The 17,357-nt window shown below is 35.5% G+C and overlaps 1 protein-coding gene across 1 annotated transcript; it reads right to left on the bottom strand.

The window, feature by feature from the left end:
• Positions 1-2,525: 2,525 nt before the first annotated feature.
• LOC113280691 (F-box protein At3g07870-like) lies at positions 2,526-3,344 on the bottom strand. Its single transcript, XM_026529283.1, has one exon. It carries the CDS (start codon positions 3,342-3,344, stop codon positions 2,526-2,528), a length of 819 nt encoding a protein of 272 aa, XP_026385068.1.
• Between the last annotated feature and the right edge of the window lie 14,013 nt (positions 3,345-17,357).

Genomic DNA, 17,357 nt, shown 5'->3' on the forward strand with positions numbered 1-17,357 from the left:
TACTACTATACTAGTTACTATACTACTATACTAGTTACTAGTATACTAGTAGTAAGATATGTAATATCAATACATAACTATTTTTTGATATGTAGTATCAATACATAACATACTACATATCAATATGTAGTATCAATATATAACATACTACATATCAATATATAACATACAACATATCAATATGTAGTATCAATATATAACATAATACATATCAAACATACTACATATCAATATATAACATACTACATATCAATATGTAGTAGTATCAATACATAACATATTACTACTAGTATACTAGTTACTACTAGTATATTACATACTGCATATGTTATTACTACATACTACATACTAGTTACTACTAGTATACTACATACTGCATATGTTATTACCACATACTATTACATATGTAGTAACATATGTATTAATATACGTAATAATATATGTTAGGGTTAGTAGAGTAATTTTACTCTTTTCAAAACTTTTTTGGACTAGCGAGTAAATGTGTTTTCCCGCTGGACTAGCCAGTAACCCGGGTCGGGTTTACTGGACTAAACAGCAAAGTCCTCTAGTTTTTTGCCAGCGATCGATGAGTTGAGGTTGATGCCATTGTTGACAGGAAAAGCTCGAGTATTGGAAATTCAGCGTTAAAAAAAAAGAGTTATTAAAAGTTTGTAACAGTATGTGGTGTGTTAGAAGAACAATCACAGTTAGAAAAGAGTTGTTACAGTTTAACATAAGTGTGATAGAAGAAAAGGTCACAGTTTATGACAGTAGGCGTGACAAAAAGTTTTATAACGGCGAAAAAATGTGACAGTTTTCTGGCACAAGCGTTGCAGAAAGCAGTTTTTGTATGTGTTGATGATTGTGTTGAGGTAGTTTATTGAAGGGTTGCTGTGGTAGATCATTGGTTGATTTTGGAAGGTAAAGAAGCTTAAGGTGAGTGGTGTTTGAATGGTTAGGTCATGGATTCAAAGTCAATGAAGGATCAAAGTATTGCAAGACTGTTGATAAGAGGGATTGGTACAATTTGATGAAGATTGAATTTGAATTCAGGGACTTAGAATGACAAGGAATGATTGAATGGTGATGTTTGAGCTTAATGGAGGATGGTATCATATATTAAGCTCAAACATGGTGATTGAAGAGTTTGTGGTAGAAACTTGGAAGTCTTACAAAGTGTGGCAGACTTTGTGTTAGTTATTGCTTGTGGCAGAAGCGTAACAAGAGAAATATTGTGAGAGAATCTTGAAGAAAAAATAAGTGTGAAGGTTTCGCAACAATAGCGTCACTGGAAAAAGAGCAGAAGAAACAACATTAAGGTTGTGAAGAAAGAGAAATTAATCACCAGGTGGTGATGAGAGAATAAAGAGAAAAGACGTCACAAGGATGTGATCATGAGAAGTGAAGCAATCCCAGTGTGGGGATTTGGCTTAGAGTTGAGTGAAGTAATCGCATTGGGGATTTGGATAGAGTTGTGTGAAGCAATACCAGTGGGTATTTGGCTAGAGTTGTGAAGATATTCCAGTGTGGAATTTGTGTTTGGTTGAGCTGCAGTTGGTGCTGCAATTTGAGAAGAGAGTGATCAACAAAAGGAGGTTATAATACCTATGAGTTGAGGAGAACATCACAACAATTCACAAGGTTGTGATTGTGAAGATATGGCAACATGTGTACTTTAGAAGAGAAGAAAGGTTTGTGAACTGTGAAAAGATCAGTTCTAGACATCACTAACTGTCGGTTGTGACTCTTGTTAAAGTAACATGTGAAGAGAAGATTGAAAGAAGAATATGAGCTATAATGCTTGGTGTTGAGTTAAAAAATTTGGTTTTGTGTTTGGTTAGCAAGTTGTATAGAGCACAATGAGGTGTTTCTAGATTGTTAAGGTTTGTGTTCCGCTGCAATGAAGAAGAATGTGAATTGAATGTTTGATGATTGCTGTGAAGAAGATTGGTTTGTGAATTGAGTTGGATAATGATGAAGAATTTTGATATGAAAAAAGACAAGAACGTGTTAACGTTTATCAATGGAAGAAGAGGAATGGTAAATGATAGAAGACAAGGACGTGCAAACGTTTATCAACGGAAGAAGAGGGTTACAGAATTCTCGTCGAATGATATCTTGGTTTAAGGGAGGATGTTGGAAATTAAACCAGGATACGGTGATTTGGTTCGTGGATCAACATATGATGTTGATACAGTCTGAATGGATCAACTGCTGCAGTTGATGCAGTCAAGTTGGATCAACAATAACAATTGACACACTATGCGATATTTGGAAGTTCAAGTTAACTAGAAGAGCAAGTTGTGTCGGTTCCTTGTTTTAAATTTTTACTATATTTAGAGTTTCTTTGTGTTTCTAGAAGTGTGCTTTATTTAGAGTGTTTTTATTAGGAAAGTACTTTGAGTGATTGTCAAGTTTATGAGACTATAAGTAGGCTATTGAGCCATAAAAATTATACACCAAACTGATTATCAATGCAATAGTTTATTTGCTTTTGTTTGTGCTCTCCTCTCTCTATCTAGATCCTACACTATTGCACACAAGTTTCCCCCCATTAGCTCGAGTCTACCACTGACGCCATCACCTCTCTTAAAAAAATCAAAAGGAGGTGATGATACATTCTTGAATTTCTCATCCGATAGGTCGTAGGCGACAATCTTACACATCTTTCTGCCTGTCTCACAAATCCAATGAATTGCTCCATTAACAAAGAGACCTGATTGCGAAAATTGCATTTTGTAAGGGACGTTTTCCATTCCTCTCCACCCACTTTGAGAGCCAAGAGTACATACCTCCACATATCCCTGCCACCCACTATTTAACCACTCGCAACACCATCTGACATCCTTATACTCATTGGTGGAAGGAAGGTATCCAAATCCAAGTACGAACCATCCAACATATTTTGGTCTTTTTGGTCTCGGAAGGACAAAGGATTCTCCTGTTACTGGATTGCAGATACCACCACTAGTACCTTTGGTGTCTTGATTATTTAAGTAATGACAAACCAAACCGTTGCATGAACCGACCATGTGATTATCAGAAATACAATGCAATGGTTGCAAAATGTATTTTATACTGTCCAACTTTGTAAGTGTTTTGTTGGAGCAGTATTGATCATTATCGGGATTTAATTCTTGTCGATCTCCATAACAGAGTTGTAAATCTGTTCTTGAATCAGGTACCATATCATCATAAACATCTGCAAATGCGAACAAGAGACCGGTTTTATTACAACCGATGAGGTTTCTCCATGTTTTGCATACTGGTTTTATCTGTAACCTAGCTTCCATAGATAAGCGAAAAAGTATATTTTCAGTTATATCTGTGGGAAGGTTCTCCATTAAAGGTCTCAGTTTCTCTCTTGACTAAATCCTATATATATATATATATAATCATAGGCTTGGAACTAATAAAGGAAATTCCGTGTATGATAGAAAACAAACGAGTTTCCATATTGTGACCGAAGTCGGAAGTCATTAAAGGAAATCCAAATTCTAGTTTAACACGGATCACACAGGGGGAACATGCTCCATGTTGGTTTATGTCATGTACCTGCATAAGAGAAGAGGGTTCCCTTTATCATAATCCTGGTGGCAGTTAGTATTTAATATTAATTGTTGATTAGTAGTTTAATAGAATTAATTAGTAGTGTAATAGATGGTTGAGATGTAACCATCTGGGTGGCTCGTGATTGTTAGATCGAGTTGAGCAAATCCAGCTTTATAAGGCTAGTATCTCTGTACTGAAACGAGAAGGAATTGATAATCAAAATTATTGTTTTAACGATTTAGGCTGTGTTCTTAGGAACTAGTAGGCTTGATCCTTCTGGATTGAGAGAGGTTTGTCCTCAAATTATCTATCAATCTTGTCAATGTACTTTGGTACATGACAATTGGTATCAGTTTCACTTTCCTGGGCTAAATTTTTCAATGGAGGAACTTCAACAAACCTTTCAGAGTATCCACCGCAGTTTGGATATTATTATTAAGTTCTTCAACATTCCCAACCCTAACCCAAACACTGATGCTTCAACTGGGATTTTAGATTCGAAATCAAAAATTGGAGAATCTACTACACCAACTAGAGATTTCAAGGTTGTTGAATCTGAAGAGGCCATACCAATTCCTATGGGTATTGATGAAGAAGCAGATAATTTGCTTGAGTTGGAATTGATTCCTTCTTATTTTTATGAGGAAGATGATGATTCCATGAATTGGATCTAATTCCTCCAGTTTTCTTCATTGAAAACGAAGGTGTTGATTCACTTCATGGCGTGGGGGTACAGTTTGAGGAAATTTCAAAATCATATATGAATGTCTTCTCCAAGTTGATTCAAGTCAAAATTGAAGGAGTAAAAGATTTTGAGCTGCAGATTTGCTTCAAATTTTTTTGAGGAGTTTTGCAAAAATCCTGAGTACTTGAAGGAGTTCTTCTTTCATCACAACAAGTTACTCTCTCTGGATTGTTTTTCTCCATCTTATGGATACTCGTTCCTTATTTTATCGAGGTAAGGGTGTTGTAATTTCGTCAATTACTTATGAGCGATTGTTTGTTCAATTGTTTCTTAGAGTTGGGTCTGAATCAAATGTTTGGGAAATACACTCGATTAATGTGCGTTTACATGATGACATTAGAAATACTAGTAAGGTGTTTGTTCACATGTCTAAGATAGACAACATTTTGTTGGCTATAATAGTTTCTATTGAAGTGGATTATCAGTTGGTGGTTCACATGGTTGAGATGTGGAGAGCAGTACATTTTCTTTTGCAGCTGCACTATGGATTGTCTCATGAGATTTCAGTTCATTCTCTCGGATCATTGGTAGTAACTCAGATTCATTTAGGGAGTTTTTGTTAGAGCATTACTCGGTTGAACCCACCAAGCGTTGGTATGTCAAGTTTGGTTGTCATATTTTAGTGAACCAAAACTCATGTTAAGAGTCGCTTGATTATGTACTAGAGTTAAACTTCGTATAGTTAGCTTGAAAGCATTAGGATATGCGACATTACAAGTATTGCGAAGTCTTGAAGATGTGAAGAAGCGAGGAGCTACAACAACTACAATCATCTTTCCACTTGAGGTTAGTGATATTTGACTTGAACGGTTTCATTCCCTAACGTATCTTTCAATTCGTGCATATTGAAAACATAACTGCGAAGCATGTTGAACTCTAGATAGACATAGTATTAAGGAATATAATACGAGGTTTATTGCTTAACCATTAAACCTTGTAGATAAGACATCGCCATAATCATTTGAATGCTATTGTGATTATGTATGGGTATAAGGTGAGGATTTCATCCTAGGGAACAATGTTTACATGTATTCTAAGGAAGTAAGTTCATAAACTTGTTTTGTGAACCGAAAAGGAAATTGCCAGTAGTTATTGGTTTTTTTATTCATTGCATATCTTATGAACAACCAATATGTGTGATTGAGTAGAACCGCTCACAACTTGTTGTGTTCTTGGTAGAACTATTCACAAAGTCCTGACTTTTGTATTGGTATAACTTTTATTAGTAAAACCGATCTTAAGTAATCACCTTGGTATGATCGGATTGTCACTGCCAATGGAAGAGGGGAACTGATCCTTGTAAGGGGTGAAGGGAACCGGTCCTAGTAAGGGGTGTATGGGAACCGATCCTTGTAAGGGGTGAAGGGAACCGATCCTAGTAAGGTGTGCAGTGCAATAGGGAACCGATCCTTGTATGAGGTGCAACACATTTACAGAAGAAAGGGGAACCGATCCTGTGAAGGGTGCAACACATATAAGTTAGATACCATATATATGTGTAGGGAACCGATCCTAGTACCTAGTCAACCATATCTTTGGTAAGCTAGTGTGACTATGCGTAGTACTCACATGGAGGTATAACCGAAACTTTTTTTGGTAGAACCGTAAACCCATGATTGTGATTGAATGTTGGTTTGATCAATCACATAGTTCTTGAAAGTAAGATGAACCAATTCTAAACTTGTTTGGAAGCGTGGCAAATCGGTTTCAAGGTTGTAAGTGTGAAAGAGAACTTACAAAGTAAAGATGTCGACAATCTTTGAACACGTGCTGAGAATGTTTATTTCTATAATTGTTCAAAGATATTCCTTAAAGGCTAAATGGAAGAGAATCCCAGAATCGAAACATAAGCAAGTTAAGAATCTTTTAACTAAGGTTATTAATTTATCTTGGTAGGAAATTATGGAATTAGTAATGTGCATTTACTATTTAGATTTTCCGAGAGATTTCGATTATATTTTTGGATAGAGCATTTACAGGAATTATGAAAAACGAATCTGTGTATTTAAGAATATCTTGAGAATATTTTCGGTTTTGGAAATTCCTTGGTATCCAAACTTCCTTGTCTATAAATACACGAAGTTTGCCTTTCTTGCAAACTAATCCTTCGTAACAATTTGACTTCCTCTTTTGTCATTGTTACTGGTGTAGCCTCCTACCGGAGAGGAGAGTAATCTAATTAGGTGAAATTTCTTACGGCCGTTCGTTTTAAAGTCTTCTTTGGAATTGAGAAGCTCTAGCATGACCCGTTTGCGGGAAATTAGATAATTACGGTTTATCTTTGTTTTCGATTGATTTGATTGACTAACGGTGGTTGAAATATGATTGCACCTTGTTTGTTTATTCTTGAGAATCTTCTCTTCTGATATAAGATTCACTCAAACTAGATCAGAGTTTCGACAGGGATCTTTAGACTATTGTTAGTTCTAAAGACGATCTTGTGATAATCCATGTTAACAGACTCCGTTTTGTGCGTGATTGATCACAAGAAGATTCAAGTGATTGTGTGCAGGTGTTTATTGAAGATTAAAAAAGATTTGAAGACAAAGAAGGTATTGAAGATCTGACTTGGGTTTTATAATCTTTGGTGTGCACAATACTTGTTTGGGAAAAGAGGATCCAATTAATAATTGGTTTATCCTTGTGGTAGATTTGATTGATTAATTGAGTAGATCGGCATCAACACGGTTCCTTTGGGATTAAAGGTGTTGTTGGCTTAATCTTAAACCGATTACCTTAGGGTGATTGAACATAAGATAGATCTAGACCTGACGAAGGAGTTTATGTTGAGAAAAACGGAAGAGCCTTTGTTTGACTCATATCACTTGGTTGAAGATAGTTGATACCAAACAAATTTCTTGTTCCTTTACTGTTTGGAATACGAACCAAAGGGATTTTTCCAAGTACGTGACTTATTTATAAGTTGGAGGCGTGGGAATACAAATGGAACTAGGTATACTATAGAGTTAGGTACTTGGTCTCAACTATACGAAGTAAGTGTATTTTTTGTAGCGGCTTAATCCTGAGAGTATTCAAATCTGGACAAGGTCCCGGGGTTTTTCTGCATTTGCGGTTTCCTCGTTAACAAAATCTTGTTGTGTCATTTAATTTTATTTTCCGCATTATAATTGTTTTATTATAATTAAAGTAAATCACAAAAACGTTAATATCCTATTTACTTGATAAGAAATCTTATTGTGTTTGGTTAAGTCTGAATCTTTGTATCAAGTAAACACACTTTGTTGTCGTATTGTCTCGATCTCGTATCCATAGACAATCACACGAAGTGTGAACCGATTAGTTGTATTGTCTCGATCTCGTATCCATAGACAATCACTTTCGGGGAAAGGACTTATAGGTCGTAAAATTTTAGCTTGAGGTATATTTGGGTACCCTCGCCTTTTCAGTTTTGACTGTTTGTTTGAGTTTTTTCTGTTCAATACTTTAACCATACTTCACCATGGGTTCTTATATTTGCAATCACGGAGTCCCATTCGTCTTATGTTGTGGACCTCCATGGATCAATGTACTTGGTTTAACCAACTTGCCGGAAGTTGTGCATTTGCTAGCCATGCCAGTCCAGATGGAAGTTGTGCATTTGTAGTTAGTCTAGCTGGTGATTTTTCTTATAAGAATTTGATTTTTCTGTCGAGCTTTGGGTGCCACTCAGACTTTTCGGCTATACAATTGATCGTTCATTTATATGTTCATGATGCTATAATTTTTGTTGAGAGGGAACTGACTGCTACAATGGCTGCGTGAAATGTAATGGGTCAATTAGCTGAGGCTGTAGTGGGGAGATTGAGTAGTAGTGATGCGGATATTCTCGTAGAAATTCAATACGGTGTGCTTACTACTGCAACATTCATACTTGCTGACTTGTTGGAGGTTAGTGCAGGTGCACACGATCTTTTATACGGAGCATGGGAACTCAGTTTTTGTTCATAGTGTTTCAATTTCGATATGTATGGATGCTGGTGGATTTATTCAAGTGGAAATCTACATTGTGTTCAATTGTTTTCTCGACTGTGAAACAACTTGTGCTCGATATTATACACATTCCAAGTGTGTCGTTGGTAGTCTCCTTGCGACGGATATGTAAAGCAAATGTTGATGCTCATCTTGATTGTGTACTGGTTCGAATTTCTGTATGGGCCCTTCCTGAAGACGTTCTGCAGATAGAGGGTGCTTGCTTTGGCTTTGACGATAAGGATGATTGGATGTGTAGAAGTAGGGGAAGAAGCACTAGAAACTTCAGTTCAATGCTAGCAATTATGGGAGAAACTAGAACCAGGTATGAGCACAACAGTACACGGGCCAATGATCAGTTGATTTCTGGGTTAGGAGTTGAAGTACTTAAAGGATTCGCAGGCCAAGTCTTCAGCTTTGAGGAGTGGAGGCTAATCAATCTCCAACAAAACTCAACTGGCAGATACATGTTGTACCAGCTCAGCATTGCAATCCAGCATTTACCAAAGCAAATGGTCATGCCTTATCTGGAGAAGTTATCAATGTCAGGCTTATATCAGTCTTTCAGAAAGCGGGTGTTGAGGTCATAGGAAAGTTGGTGGAAATGTCATGCAGCTTGACATCAGGGAGGAATTCTTATCCTAGTTGGCATTCTTTTTCTTGCAGTGCAACTAATAAAGTCCACTAAGCTACATTTGCTACTAAATTGAAATTATTCTCGACGGACATGTTTGTGGCTTTCCACAGTTCATTTGGTATGATCAGGATCCAGACTGGCATTTTTGAGCAGCTAAAATGCTTTCCTTGTAGTAGTCAGTTGCTGGGTTTCTTAATTCGGCACAAATGACGTTCCAGGGGAGAGTTATTCTTGGGTCATTAAGGTGGAAGTGTTGGCAAGTTTCAAATGTACACACAGGTTCAGTGTGCGGGAAGTATTGAGAAGCAAAGAAATATGACCAGGCATGACAAGCAGATTACCATTGTAGAGTGGCTGATATCAGTTCTTGATGGAGTTACGACAAAGCCTTGCATCTCAATCTTTCATCCTTGAGGACAAGGATGTTCTCAAGGGAAAGGGAATGTCATGTACCTGCATAAGAGAAGAGGGTGCCCCTTATCATAATTCTGGTGGTAGTTAGTATTTAATATTAATTATTGATTAATAGTTTAATTAGAGTTAATTAGTAGTGTAATAGATGGTTGAGATGTAACCATCTGGGTGGATCGTGATCGTTAGATCGAGTTGAGCAAACCCAGCTTTATAAGGCTAGTATCTCTATACTGAAACGAGAAGGAATTGATAATCAAAATTATCGTTTTAACGATTTAGGATGTGTTCTTAGGAACTAGTAGGCTTGATCCTTCTGGATTGAGAGAGGTTTATCCTCAAATTGTCTATCAATCTTGTCATTATACTTTGGTACATGACAGTTTACTGCAAAATTTTTGAACACAAGGCAGAGAAAGATCTAGAAAAATCTGACTCCTATGGTCTGCGAGTCATTGGTGTCATTTGTAATCGTCTTCGGGTTTGCACTGATGGAGGTCGTGTTGCATAATATGTTGGGAAAAAACGGTTTAGTCCAAAAATGCTTCAAAAAGTACAGATTAGTCTATCCAGGGTTAACTAGGTACAATTTAGTCCAAAAATTATTTAAAATATGTAAAATACACATATAACCTTCCTGATTACAATTTAGTCAAAATATTTACAGTTTAGTCCAAAATTATTCATGATGATTTCAACAATTTTAAATAATAATTTATTTTTTTTAAAACAATTTATCTTTCAAACCGTTTGTCCAAAATTCGCAAACTTTACATATTCGGAGAGCTCATTCCGAGAGCTACAAAAAGAGTACCCATATAACTATATAATTCTCATTTTTTAAAAATCATAGTTTACGTTGGTATACAAACATGTACATATTAGTGTTAAAACAAACATGTACACATTTACAAAAATCTTGAAAATCGAAGACAAGACAAGGTGCACCGGTTTGTATACCACATACAACTTGAATCGTCCATCTAAGCACCATTAACGCTATCCATAATAAATAACATGGAAACTCAAATGCATTTGAACCATCAACCTTCACGAACCTTTTGATAGGATTAGATGCTCTACCGTTTTGAGCTTATGAGTCCCTAAAAATAAATAATAGAAAGAATCAACATGTGCACAATAACAAATAACATGTGTACCAAAAACATGTATACTCATGTGTACAAGTCAATATCCAAGTACATTATCAACCAACATGTGTTCGACTATGTGTGCATTAACAATTACCAAGAACAAATACAGTGTACAATAATATACAGATTATTTTGCTAGATATCATATGAAACAAAAGTAAATGAAGATATTTTATCCCAAAATAAACTTTTTGCAGACATTGTCCCAGCCCCCTTTGAATCTAATAATCTATTTCAGGCACTCATGATTCTAACGAAGTGCTTACTTGGACAAGTCTTGTTGCCTTGTATGTAGTATTATTGCCTTGTATGTTGTATTCAAATAAGTATTTTGCATAGCTAACAGTTTAAAAAACAATACCTGCCACTATTTATAAATCTGACATAAATATGTGGTTTGTCCTTCTTGTGACATGAGGGAAACTTTAGGTGCACTGATGTCAAACAGAGTACACGTGACTTTTCATAAATCACGTGTATAAATATGTACACCCCTAAAAAACATGCATAAATCGATTATAAATAACCGGACACAAACCTACTTTTTCATAGAAATTACATAGGAGCACCAATATATACCCCAAAACATGCATAAAGTCGATCATTCATACCAACATGCAGACCTATTTTTCAATGGAAAATACACTGGTGCATCAATATGTACACTCCTACAAACACCTACAAACAAACCTATTGCATGAGATTTACACCAATGCACCTGTATGTACACACCTTACGCCATACATGCCAAATGCGTTTAACTAAGCCATTCGAGGTTTGTGAGTCCTTAAATTTCGTATATATAAAAAATTTGTATGCATAACAAAGGACAAACAAGCAAGCTACACCGGTAGTGTTGGTAAACACGAAGGCTGTACTGGTCAAGTTCAACTAAGAAACCTAATTAACACAATCATGTTATCAGCTGAGACAACATTAAGATAAGCATCAAAAAGGGAACCAAGTGTACCTTGCACCGTGCTGCATCATCATGGGCTGCAAGCATAGCAATATAAGGTGATGTCATTTGCTAAGGAAAATATGCTCACAACCATTTTTACCGTCTTCAACCCATCCTCTTAGTTAAACAGTGAGGAAACTCATCCTCCGAGCTTATCCAATTCCTGTAAATATGATCAGACGAACAACATTAAAATGAAATGCAAGTTAAGAAGAGATATTATATAGAAAATAAAATGCCCATGCACAAACCAGGTATGAACCAACTTCAATGTCAGGCAAAGCGACTTAAAATCGACATGTGTACAATTACGTACACATTAAGAATGAACAGATGTACAACTATGTGCATACTAAAAATCAACATGTGTACAATTATGTACACGTTAACGATCAATAGGTCCGAACTGTATGTCTTGCATAATATCATGTTATGCATGCTACACAAAATCTTCAACCAAATAAACAAATAGTAATAAGGAAAACAAAAGAATGCACCTTCTTTGTGAACAATTCCTCAAGCTTTGCCATGTTTACCATCCTTGAATCCTATAAGGAACCAAAAGAATGTCAGAGAATATGCTTGAGAAAATGAACTTTTGTTTTATATGGAACCTTATAAAGATTGATCTTTGTGATTTGAAATGGAACACCAGACAGAAGAGGATTCTCCACTTCAAATGCTCCATCATTTCATCTCAGCTCTTTAGCACATTGTCCTGTCTGAACGTTTCTTTAGTGTAACGTCGTCGTTCTGCAATTCAAATTGACTCCAGAGAATGTTAAGACTTGTTCTGCCGAGGAGAAAAGACCAAAATACAACAATGAAACCATAATATGCATATCACATAACCACCAAATATTAAGCAGGAGACTCACCAAGGCAACATTTACCAAGGTGGCAAAACTAGACGAAATTCGAAAGGATACCAATAACTATAAAAAAAAACATAAAACACTAGAAAGTATTGGAATTAAGAAATTAGGGCAAAGCATCAGAGTCATGGAAGTATAAAGAACAACATCGCCATAAACGGATTTATTTCATATCTAAAAATCAACAGGTGTACAATTATGTACACACTAACAAAAAACATGTGTACAATCATGTACACATGTGTATCCGGAACATGTATACCCAAATGATCGTATATGCAAGCTTAGAAAACCAAATAAAATAATTCCATGGGGTCCAATACGATGTATCCTGCAACTTATGCAAGGAGAGCAGTGGATATCTAGATATACTAAAACAAACAAACAAAAAGGTGTGTGAATCAAATAACTAAGTTTCATGTTTCTAAATTGGAAAACCATGTGAAGCAGCATATGATCTTAGGCGTCATGTTAGAGGTAGTAGCTACTTATTTTCTATGTCTTTGTTTTCTTTCTTCGAAAGCAGAACCAAAAGGCGGTGGTGAAAAATACTAGGATAACAGAAGGAATGACTATACTAACAACTAGTATGTATGAATTTCTCTTTACTGCAGAAATACGACCAGTAAGATTAGAAATTGAAATTCCTGTTATTACTCACTAAAATGAATTGAAAATGGACCGATTGAATATAGTTTATTTTTGATATAAATAAACATTCAATTCAACTAGTGCAGAATTTCATAGTTATATTCGATTGAAATGATCGTATTTACGAACATCACATGATTAGGAGTAGTACTTACAACTAGCAGAAGGAGACCGTGAAGGTGGAGACGAAAGAACCATAAATTCGACAAAAGGTTTTATATAGTATCTAAAAATGAACAGGTGTAAAATTACGTACACATTAACAAACAACATGTGTACAACCATGTACACTTGTGTATCCAAAACATGTACACCCAAATGATCGTATATGCAAGCTTAAAATACCAAATAAAATAATTATGTGGGGCCCAACACAATGTATCTCGCAGCTTATCCAAGGAGGACAGTGGATATCTAGATATGTGAAGTGCAAAATCCACCACATTCTGACTGCAAGAAAACTAGCATTACTTAATCATATGATCATTTTCAAAAAGTATATCACTAATTAATCCTCTCCTTGATTAAGCACTATATGTGAATGTACTACCAGACGGTATCAAGAGGAAATTCAAAATAGCAAAAAGAGGTGGTAAAATGACAAACCAAATAAGAATAAAAAAAAGTTTACAACGTTAAAGGATGGAAACAGAAATATTTTACACATTTCAGACGAGCTAAGCATTTCAGAATGAACATTATCATACTGTAGTCCAAGAAGAAATTTGATATCCCACACAATCTAACCGGATAAAAACATACATACATTTCAAATAGGTTATTCATTTTAGACTTTAACATAAACATAGTCTTCCACAAGAACAATGCAACAGTGGAAGCAAGATATACTAACAGGAGGCATAAATGGAAAATCTAAAATTGTATTGGAATGCTAGGCGTCTTGCTTGTGAGAAAGCAAGAACTAAGATGGAATCTTTAGATATCTATTGTTACGCCTGGTATCCTTTTGGAGGGAAAAAAAGTCTCAAGCACAGTCAGCCGAGCCACTATATTTTATCTAATTCAAACCAAAATGCAAAGAAAACATGAGTACTTAATTACATATGGATGAAGATCATATAGACCTGACGAAAGTTGTAAGAAAACATGGAAGATAAGGCCTCTGCACCAGCTGGATTTTACACGATGTAATTTAATTACAAGCTAAACCAAACTTGACCCTGTTTCATAAAAACAAGCAATTAGTCCTCACTAATTAAATTAACTGTAGGAATTAATACAAAAAGCAGTGGAGGATTCACATATGTAGTCTTACCATTTATGTAGTTGTAATTTACACTTAATGACCAAAAGAAAGGATAAACATCATTAGTAATGTCCACTACCACGTCATACAGAAGTTGAGTGGAATATACCTTGGCGTAGAGATCACCATCACTATTCCTAACTTTTATATCACTATCATCACCTCATGGAAACATTTAAGGCTTATAATCTTAGTTAGATGAGGTGAGGGGGAGAAGAGAAAAAACATTTCCCTAAACCAGAGCCGGGCCTGAGGGGGTGCAGGAGGTGCGACGCACCATGCCCATCTCAGTCCAAGGCATTTTTTCATGCATAAAAACTAAGCCCGAGTTATAATTTATTTCCCTATTAGCCAAGGCCCACGTCTTTTTTCTATTCTCGCCTTAACTATTTCTTTCACATCTTCTATCATCTGTTAGGGGAAAATTTCTTTAGAATTCCCAATTTCTCTCGAACAGAACCAAACTACCCTAGTTTTCTATTGTCTTCTATTTGGGATAACAGATCGATTCATAAGGCTAATCAACCACTCTTCTTTGGTGAAGTAAACTAACTATTAAAACCCTAGTCCTCCTTCCTCTTTCAAGGATTCAATTCAAGGTAATCGATTTTTTTTTTTTATGAATGTAAGACCAATAATGGAATTTTAGTTTATTTGGTGCTGAATGTTCTTTTTGATTTAATTCGAAAGATTTAAGGGTTTAGTAATTAGTGATGATTTCATCTTGTTGTCTAATTTAGGTCAATTTCACCTTGTCACCTTGATTAGGTTTGAATTTTGATCTGGTTGTCTAGTTTGGTAGTTGGTAAATGTTTTGTTCATTTGTTGATAATTATTGGTTTGGTGTATAGGAACAAAACTATGTGATGTGGGTTTGACTGTTTGAGTTTGGATTGTGGAAGAAAGATATGGTGCTGTGGGTTTCAGTTTGGATTCCTACTGCTTGGTTATGTTTTTGCTAGCTGGAATCCGGAGAATTGGATTTAATCAGGTAATAACGATCATTAGTTTGTTTGAAAGATGGTTAAGAGTTTAAGAAAAGAAAAGTCTGGTCATGAGAAAGTTTTAAAGAAGAGAAAAGAGCCAGCCTTAAAGGAATCACAAAGAGGAGCTTTAAATAGATTTCTTGTTAAGATTGCACCTATAATAGTTCCACATTCAACTGTATATGAAAATGTTGTTACCAATTTGGACCATAGTGAAATAGAAAATGATCCCAACCTCATCGATAATGACCGTGAAGAAGTGCCTAACATAGTTGTCAGTGAAAATGAAGAGATTTCTGATAGGGAAGATGATGATAGACTTGGTAGTGATGACGTAAAATGTAGGGATGTTGAACTTGAAGCTCCACCTCCGCTCCCTCAAGTACATTTGAATATATATGATCCTAGATATTGGGGCAATCTTGACACTGTTTCTAGAGAACTTTTAGTGAAAAAGGGTCCATTTAGGGATAAGAAAATAAGAAAAGGCCCCAATTGTAAAGGATCTAGATACTTTTCTTCAACCTAGTACACCAGAGCTTTACCTAATGGTGAAGAACATGATAGAAAATGGCTGGTATATTCAACAGAGTTGGATGGAGCATTTTTTTTTTGCTGTAAATTGTTTAAAAATGATTCTCGTACATGTGCTTTATCAAATGAAGGGCTTAATGATTGGATTCATTTTAGTCTAACTCTTAGTAAGCATGAGAATTGTAAAGTACACAATGTTAACATGAGACTTTGGCTTGAACTACGTGAAAGGCTAGAGTTAAATGATACAATCGATAGGCAACTTCAACGTCAAATTAATGAAGATAAGGAACATTGGAAGCAAGTATTGAGGAGAATTATTTCTGTTGTGAAATATCTTAGCAAACATAACTTGGCTTTTCGAGGAACAAATGAGAAAGTTTATGAAAATAGTAATGGAAATTTTTTAGGTTTGATTGAAATGATTGCCGAGTAGGATCCGGTAATGAAAGAACATATGAGAAGAATTAAAAATAATGAAATTCAGTATACTTATCTTAGTTCTAAGATCCAAAATGAGTTGATTGATTTGCTAGCTTCTAAAATCAAAAGTGCCATCATTCAGAAAATTAAGGCTGCCAAGTATTTTTCTATATTGTTTGATTGTACTTAGGAAGCGAGCCACCAAGAGCAAATGTCTTTGATTATTCGGTGTGTAGATACTAGAGAAAGTCCAATAAAAATTCAAGAATACTTCATGGGATTCTTAAAAGTAGTTGACACAACTGCACAAGGACTATTTGATGTACTGAAAAGTGTTTTGGAAGATCTTGATCTTGACATTAACAACATTCGTGGGCAAGGATATGATAATGGGGCAAATATGAGTGGATGCAAAAATGGTGTACAAAAGAAGTTGCAGGCTGTAAATCCAAGAGCAATGTATACACCTTGTGGGGATCATTGTTTAAATTTAACACTTCTTGATATGGCACGTTCTTGTAAGGGAGCTACACATTTTTTTGAAACATTAAATCAGATTTACAAGATTTTTTCTGCGTCTACAAAACGGTGGCATAATTTAAAAGAATATGTGAAAGGTTATACCGTCAAACCATTGTCGGATATGAGATGGGAAAGTCATATTGAAAGTGTGAAGGCAGTTCGGTTTCAAGTTCTTGATATAAGAAAAACATTGCTTAAGGTAGTGTCAGATACTGCAGCTAAGTTAACTTAGCAAAACATAGTGTCGGAAATTTTGAGTTTTTATTAAGCATGGTGATTTGGTATGATTTGTTAGATGCTTTTAATTTGGTTAGTAAATCATTGCAGTTTAAGGATATGCTTATCGACGATGCTATGCGTCAAGTGAAAGGACTTCTAAAATATTTTCAAAATTATAGAGACAAGGGATTTGGGAAAGCCTTAACCACTGCCAATGATATTGCTAATCAATTGGGAGTTGAAGTTGATTTTCACGGGGGTCGTATAATTCATAGAACACATTTTTTTGATGAGATTGGAAATTGTGAGGAAACAGTCCAATCAGCTGAAGAATCTTTTGGAACTAAGTTTTTCTTGCAGATTGTTGATCAAGCTATTAGTTCACTTGAAAGACGGTTTGAGTAGTATAAAGCATGTGGCGACATATTTGTTTTTTTGTTTAGTTCATATA

Source organism: Papaver somniferum, chromosome 5, assembly GCF_003573695.1.
Source record: "Papaver somniferum cultivar HN1 chromosome 5, ASM357369v1, whole genome shotgun sequence".
Taxonomy (NCBI): Eukaryota; Viridiplantae; Streptophyta; class Magnoliopsida; order Ranunculales; family Papaveraceae; genus Papaver; species Papaver somniferum.